At 37.6% G+C, this 7,994-nt stretch overlaps 1 protein-coding gene across 1 annotated transcript; it reads left to right on the top strand.

Moving 5' to 3' along the window:
• The first annotated feature begins 3,398 nt into the window (after nucleotides 1–3,398).
• On the top strand, nucleotides 3,399–7,898 carry LOC105445877 (CD5 antigen-like). Its single transcript, XM_030980042.1, has 2 exons — nucleotides 3,399–3,648; nucleotides 7,663–7,898. Exons 1-2 carry the CDS (start codon nucleotides 3,564–3,566, stop codon nucleotides 7,896–7,898), a joined length of 321 nt encoding a protein of 106 aa, XP_030835902.1. The 5' UTR covers nucleotides 3,399–3,563.
• The last annotated feature ends 96 nt before the right edge of the window (nucleotides 7,899–7,994 follow it).

Here is a 7,994-nt window from a genome sequence, read left to right as displayed (position 1 = left end):
GCACCGCTGCTTCAAAATAGAACGCGATGACTTGCAATTTTTCCTCTCTTTTTTTGCTCCATTATTGCATTCGATATCAAGGTACACAATCTGACGTAGGCTTTCTATATTTGCCTAGTCTTGAACTTCAGACCACGTAGTCTTGAATTTCAGACCATGTAGTCTTCACCAAAACATAATGGCCCGAATTCACAAAGGAGGTTTGTCGACAAACCTAGGTTTATGTACGTCATATGACGCGTTTTGACGCGCACCTAAACCTAGGTTTGTCGACAAACCTCCTTTGTGAATTCGGGCCGTTAGGTTCGTAAGCCTTACCGCCCTAAAAATGAGATTATCCTTTTTACACTGTGCCAAGGGGCGTCGCTAGACCTTTTTCAGTGGAGGAGGGGGGGGGGGTATAGAGGCCACCGATTACCGACAATACTAGCCACCAATTACCGACAAAATGGTCCCAATGTCTATAAATAACCCTATAAACCTGGAGCCGAAGGCTTAATTGTTTTTCATATCGTACTTGCGTATGCGCAAATGGTCATTTTCCTCGACGACATAAATATACGAATTATTTCGTCAACTTAGCCAGCATCATAGCTATATATCTAAATGCAGGTACGTAGCTAGTATCTTATTTTCGGGTGGCGGTAGTGAGCTAGCGAATCACTTGAAGAGCGCGCAAAGCGCACTCCCCTATAGGGGGTGGGTAAAGGACCTCCCGCGCGAAGCGCGGAAGCTTAGACGTTTCATATTTAAATTATTAGAGAAAGAAGACGACTCGTTGTACCGTTCTCGACTCTTATTCCTTATCTGAATTCAGTTTCCCCTCCCGCGCGAAGCGCGGGAGCTGAGACGTTTCCTTAAATTATTAGAGAACGCAGACGATTTATACTGCTGTTCTCGACTCTTAATCCTTGTCTGAATTCAGTTCCCCTCTCCCGCACGAAGCGTGAAAGCTTAGACGTTTCATTGAATTATTATAGAAATAAGACGATACATTTACCGTACTTGACTCTTTATCTTTATTTGAATTAGTTTCCCCCTAAATTTTAAACCTCTGATTTCCTTAGCTGATAGTATAGGAAAGTGAAACTTCGAAAAAATACAAGTATTATAGCACCTTGTGCAGTACAATAACAAACATAATATTATTGTTGCATGGTAATAACCACAGATAATAAAACAAACTTTACTTCCTCAACACTGCGGTTTATCATTTCCGCGTTTAAAGGTGCAATCCTCATAACGAGGCCGAATCTCCCATTTCCGTAATTATAATTTAATACGATTTTTTAAAAACATTTAGTAACAATATGAGCATTTTCAAGTTATAGGTAGGACCCGAATTTAGGGCTTATGCGCTTGGACAGTACATTATTCCTTAATGTCGTTTAACAATTTTAAATCTGAGATGCACAGCCCTACGTGTAATTAGTGTTTGTGATATGGCGTGATATAATTGAAGCACTATGATCAAGAAATGCCTCACTAAATAAAAATATTTGAGTTACCATACTCGATTTCCCCAATAGACTTTAGTGTTACGAAAACATTTAGGAAAACGCAAAATTTAGTTTCGATTTCCAATCATAAATATCCTGATAATCAGACAGGCGATCGGCTTGTAAAAGTCATGGGATTCCTGACCAACCTAAAGTTTCATAATTATCATTGCAGCATGAGCTAAATCCAGGATTTCGTTTCAGAATCTGAGACAAAGTTACCGGATTCCTATTACAACACCAAGTTGATGTACTTATCCATAATTGAAATGCAAAAAAGCAGTATTGAGAACTGCATGGGGACCTATGAGTTATGAAGTCACAATGTAGAAGGGAATATATTGGTAGTGATTGCACCGACTATAGTAGACCCTTCTTCATAAATGACTGAGCTCATAATGGTCTTTGATTTGTCTTAGTTGCATCAGTGGCGGATCCAGGGAGGGGGACGGGAGCCCAGGCCCCCTCCCCTGGAAAAAAACAGGGAAAAACACGTAAATTTTACCTTTATTTGGTGACGGGCCCCCTCCCCTATATATATTCACCGGCTGGCTTTTTCGCTGCTAAATATTTTCTCACGAATTGGGCCCCCTCTTTGGGCCCCCTTCCCTGCCGCCGGCTGGATCCGCCCCTGAGTTTCATCCCTCATATTTTACTTATACGGCAAATAAAATTAGGTGTAGGTGATATTTATTTCTCGAGTCATCTAAATAAACGATAGCCCCTTTAAAATTTGTTAACATAACTCCATACTGTAGGCCTATATCGTACTCTGTCAAATTGAAAACGATTGTTGAGAAACACCTTGAAGCAAACGCACTGACATTGAATAACGAATCATAACCAAACGTCCTTTTGCGTTCCGAGGAATAAATAATGTGAGTATATGATAACGAGTTCTTAACTTATTTCGACGCATATTTTGAGAAAAGAGTTGTTCAGTGCTTTTTTAAAAGAGGAAACCTTGTCCGTATAAATATTACACAGACCCATGTAAGCATGTTAGGGGCTTAGGGCACACTACAACTCGCCTCTTGCAGTGTGGACTCTATTAGGAGAGGTGAAGTTATTTCCATATTTTGACCCAAAAAATGTTGTTAAAGGGAAAGCAACCCATGTAATAGGTTCATTTGAATAAAAGCAGATACATCAGAGAAACGGAATAGCGAAAGTTTGAAATTAATCCGATCAATAATAAGAAAGATATGAATGTTTGAAATATGAGATCACTACAGCGATGCGAATCTCAAAGTGGCAATTTTGTTGGTACATATACTATGCTTTTAATACCAGTTCCAATATGTAAAACAGATTTATTTCTGATCTTGTGAACCTGTATAAATATGTATGAATAAATAAATAAATAAATAAATGTGTAGATTGTGACGTAGTGTCGGATAACTCAGGCTCTCGTTTGTCGTGTACAAAAATATCATTATTTCTGTTTTTTCTCCCAATTACCTTCACCCTTGGGGCACTACTCAAAATATCTCATGGACAGTATATTTATTAAATGTCCTTTAGAAAGAAAAGAAGATCCCGAGGAATAGTTTTTGAAAAATTGATTTTTTTTTTATTTTTTTTTTGTTGTTTTTTTTGTTGTTGTTTCGGTAATTTTATTAAATTAACAAATGAGAAAGTTGTCTGCCACTACACCACCGAGACATTACCGATTAAGCTTTTAAAAAAAATCCCATACCTATGGTGATTGCAGCTTTCAACAATTCTTTCTCATTTCTTGTTCGATTTCATTCAAACTTTCTTCTGAGTGCTTTGCTGATTTTTCTGATTTCTTCCACCAAAAGATTGGTAACATTGTTCGTGTATATTAGTTATGATAGTCCCATGTTAGGGCACACTATACAGTGGGATTTATGAGATGAGAACCACGATTCAAACTTCATTTGTTTGCAATTAGTATACGTACGTCATAGGAGTTTTTGCACAAAGAATTAAAGATGAAAAGGTATTCATATTACATTGTTTGCTTTCCAGATAACTCCTAGACCCATTGAATGACTGATTTACACCAAGTGAAGGAGTGACACAGAGCTGGATTTGAAAATGGTCTCACAAGGAAGATATATTCTTTTTATCGAGATTATTTTCGTCTTTCTCGGTAATTCCCTCGTCAGGAGTGTGATAACAGGTGAGATTTGATTTGAATTAGCAATTGAAATATTCACATTACAGTGAATGGTATAATATATTCCATAATCAACATAGACAGTAACTGTAATACCCGGACAACGAATTTACCACAGCAAGGCGTACTTTAAAACAATATAGTTGTACAGATGGGATGCATTGTTCCTATCATATATTGTTGAAAAACAATTATTAGTTATCTAAGTATAAGTGATTATTTCATTTCCCCTTTTCAGTTCTCCGATTTACTAAATAGGGGAAAAATACCCCAAAATATAATCGCAAAGTATTGTTTAATATCAGACTTCTCAATTGTGTGCAGATTTGTTAGAACAGCTAAGCGGTATATACGGGTAAAATCTTTGATAGGTTAAAGGTAAAATTAAAACAAAAAATCAAAAATATGTCAACTAATGTATCACTAGAAACTGGTAAGCTAACATATGGCCATCGTACAAGTTTTAGGTCAACTACATATCGGGTGATTTTAAAAAAATACAACCACCTCCATAGCAGCTAGAATATACGAGAGATTCACCAGAAAAATAACGATGTTTTAATGACGTCACTATATGGACCAATACTGCCAAAGCAGACGACACCCCATAAAGAATGAACATAATTGCACAGCTATTATTTGTCAAATTATAATGAGTTTAGTGTATATAAATGTAATGGCATGTCAAACCATTCAAAAGGGGATATGACCCGATTCTGATAACTAAAATCTTTTGTTTGTAAATACACAAGACTTTCAAATTGAACCCCCCCCCCCTGGAATGATATTAAGGACGGCATTTGTTTCCTCTTGAAACGCCGTACATACCGCGGTGTGTGCAGCTGAAAATACAATGGCGTCTTATTTTGTTTAAAGCAACAGATTCCTTTATTTTTGTATCGCTGCATTCGTCATCAAAATTAAACCATGCGCGGGGTTTAGAGTGAGGCAATATATTATACATTTAGCCTGACGGTAGTGAAGTAAGAGAAAGAACTCAAGAGAAGATGAAAACACAGGCACTGAAAATGTGTGAGATGTCATGGGACATCGTCTGCTTGTGCAAATCATGTCCATATTGTGATCTCACGGATCTCAGCAGCGTTCGGAGAGCTTTTCAGGCGTTATTCCGGGGCTGTATTTAAGCATTTTGTAATTTATAATAATCATTACTTCGAATGTTTCCAAGCATTGAATTTTGATAACCTTGTCGAATCAAAGTTTCAACTTTGCAATAATGAAAATAAAGTTAGTTTTTAAAATCAATGAATATCTACTCTAACGCAAAAACCAGGGGAAAATACGTCTGTAAAACGCTCACAAAAGTGCATTTATGCATCTTACACGAAGACAACCTGAGCGTAATTTAGAGGGTCTCAGTTCAGTTCAGTCAGTTCAGTTCAGTTTATTAAAAAAACACATGGCATAGTAAATCATGACGAACAAACATGATCCAAATTGAGACCCCAAAAGGCAATGCTTGTGAGTGGGGCCCCTGTGGAGGATGGACCTCTTAATCCCAGCGGATTGGCAAAGAGACCAACGTGTTTCAAGGATCTGCGCAATTCAAAACATGAAAGATGGTAGGATACGATCATGGATACGATACAGTATGACGCGCGCAGAGCCCCCAAAACAAGCAGGTCCCAGATCTAGAGTCCGCCAACCGAGATCAAGAAGTTCATTTACAACAACAAAAATCATGGTAATGTACACAAACTATTACAAGGAAATGGCAAGGTTGTGTATTTTAAAAACATATTTACAAGGAAAAAAGCATGTATTAACAATAACTGATTACAAGGTTATATAAATTAAAAACATTTAGAAGGAAAAAAAGCTGAATCACTGACAACATCATGAACACCTTTACCCCCGCCCCCAGCCGTATACCGGCTTATCATGCTATAAGCATCAAATTCACACACTCACACACGCCCGTTCAAACACACACACACACACGCACACACACGCATACAGAAGCTAACTGGCTAATCCTTGCTATAATATCGTACAGTCAGTATTGGCGGCAATCTATTTCAATCTATCTAACAGATATGATTTACACAAAAGTCTGAATCTAGTAAGAGTGGTAATGTCCTTAGTGTCTGCGGGTAAATGGTTCCACTCTTTAATACATGTGATTCGAAAGGAATTCAGTGCAACATTTGTCCTTACATGAGGTTGATGCACTAGGTTACTTTGACGTGTACCGAGCTATGTATCTGAGATTTACAGGAAAATAGGTCTTTTAGCAGGCAAGTCTGAGTACAAAACTTAAGTTTAAACACAAAAATCATACTACTGAGTGACACAAGCTCATCTAAAGGCATCAATTTTATCTCAAGGAATAATGGCTACTAGGTTGTCTGAAGTTGGAATTGATAACAAGCCGAATAACTTTCTTTTGCAATATTTTAAGTTTATCAATATAAGTCTTGAAAGTGTTACCCCATGCAGCATTGCAATACGTAAGGTAAGGGAGAACAATACTGTTATATAAAACTAACAAAACAATCTTAGGTAGGATAAACCTTAACCTACATATGACACCAACACTTCGCGAAATCTTTGTGCCTATAGCATCCAAATAGGGTTTCCAAGACAAGTACTCATCCAATAACACCGATGAATTTAACATGCTCACTTCGCGCTACTCTATGACCTCCTACCTCCAGAAGATCAACATTGTTTGGAATTCGTTTACCCCTGGATCTGAAAATAACACAGTTTGTCTTTTGAATATTTAGCAACAACTTATTGCAGCAAAACCATGCAAACAATTTTTTTAATTTCATCATTTGCAATTGCCATTAAAGTAACACAATTTTTATGGGATAACATCAAACTAGTATCATCTGCAAATAGTGAGTATGTAAATAAAATTGACGTATTGATAACATCGTTGATATAAATCAAAAATAGCAGAGGACCAAGCACTGATCCTTGTGGTACACCATACTGAATGACAGTAGTCTGGGATTTGACACCATTGACCACAACAATATTGAGTTCGATGACATAGGTAATTTTTAAACCAGGTTAATGCTATTCCACGTACACCATAGTGCTCAAGCTTTCTTAGTAGGATAGAGTGGTCAATGGTGACAAATGCCTTTGACAAGTCAAGGAAAATTCCTAAGCAATATGTACCATCATCAAAGGATTTTGTAACTGAATTCAACAGATTAAAGACACCCATGCTAGTGGAGAAGTGTTTCCGAAAACCAAACTGTTGAGGAATGAAAACATCCTTTTTTAACATGAACATGGACTGCCACGTGTGACATCTTTTTAAGGCAATGTGACGGGCCCGGTAGTGCCTTAAAAAGACGTCGCATTGCCTTAAAAGGACGTCACACCTAGCAGTCCACGTTCTCGTCGTGCAAATCTTAAAATCCCTATTGTATACAATGGTGTATCAGGACCTTGGCGTCAGGGAGGGGCGGGGTGCCCTAGCATCCGATCCAAATGGTGATCTATATATTTCAGCAAGAATATTACTTTTCGAATCTCTGATATTTTCAGGCCGTCGGGAAGGGGGGGGGGGGCAAAAACTATTGTAGTGTCGACAAATATGAATTCAACCCAGGCACGTACGCAGGATTTTTTCGAGGGAGGGGGGGGGGGTTAAAATTTGAAAATCACGCCGAAAATTTCGCAACGATTTAGCCAGCCGCTGAATATTTTTTTTTCTTGTGTTAAAAAAAAAAAAGGGGGGGGGGGGGGGAGTTTCCTCAAAAACACAACAAACATAACAAAATTATTTCCAACCGCGACAATGATCACTGAATATTGTAGGATCGCATATGCTTCCAATTTATGTATATTTGAACTAAATTCATAACCCATACCAAAACTTTGTATTACCTTTAACATCATGAAAGCCCTTTCTGTTTACGTATATGTATAGCAAATCTTATTAATGTCATCATTCTAATTACATAAGAATATTGCTGACAGTTCTCAATTTTTATAACCATTACTCCTTGTTTGTTTGTTCCTTTACTGCGAAAGATTTACGCCTTGTTGGTGGTCCAACCTCCAATAAAGGCACAGTTGAGATCAGGATAGACAATGGAACATGGGAGACAACATGTGGAGTAAATCTTGGTATCTTTGACGTCATTGTTATCTGTAGACAGTTGGGATTCGCAGGAGTCAGTAGAAGAATATCGGTCACACCTTATGGACATCATTCAACTCCCATCAGAGGGCTGGGTTGTAATGGCGGTAAGTATTTCTTTTATTAGCATTATTAACTATAATAATAATAATAATCTGGATTTATATAGCCCTATACGGAATACCGTCTCTAAGCGCTTTACAAATATTATTTCCCTGGTTAT

The sequence above is a fragment of the Strongylocentrotus purpuratus genome, unplaced genomic scaffold (assembly GCF_000002235.5).
Source record: "Strongylocentrotus purpuratus isolate Spur 01 unplaced genomic scaffold, Spur_5.0 spur5_scaffold_10, whole genome shotgun sequence".
NCBI lineage: Eukaryota > Metazoa > Echinodermata > Echinoidea > Camarodonta > Strongylocentrotidae > Strongylocentrotus > Strongylocentrotus purpuratus.
Note: the sequence above shows the minus strand (reverse complement) of the source record. Positions and strands in the feature narration are given on the sequence as shown.

What these genes read in the sequence shown, in the direction of transcription:
- LOC105445877 (XM_030980042.1), top strand. Translation starts at nt 3,564, where the DNA reads ATGGTCTCACAAGGAAGATATATTCTTTTTATCGAGATTATTTTCGTC. An exon ending in CGTCAGGAGTGTGATAACAG is followed by an intron (nt 3,649 to 7,662) that starts GTGAGATTTGAT and finishes TTACTGCGAAAG; the next exon opens with ATTTACGCCTTGTTGGTGGT.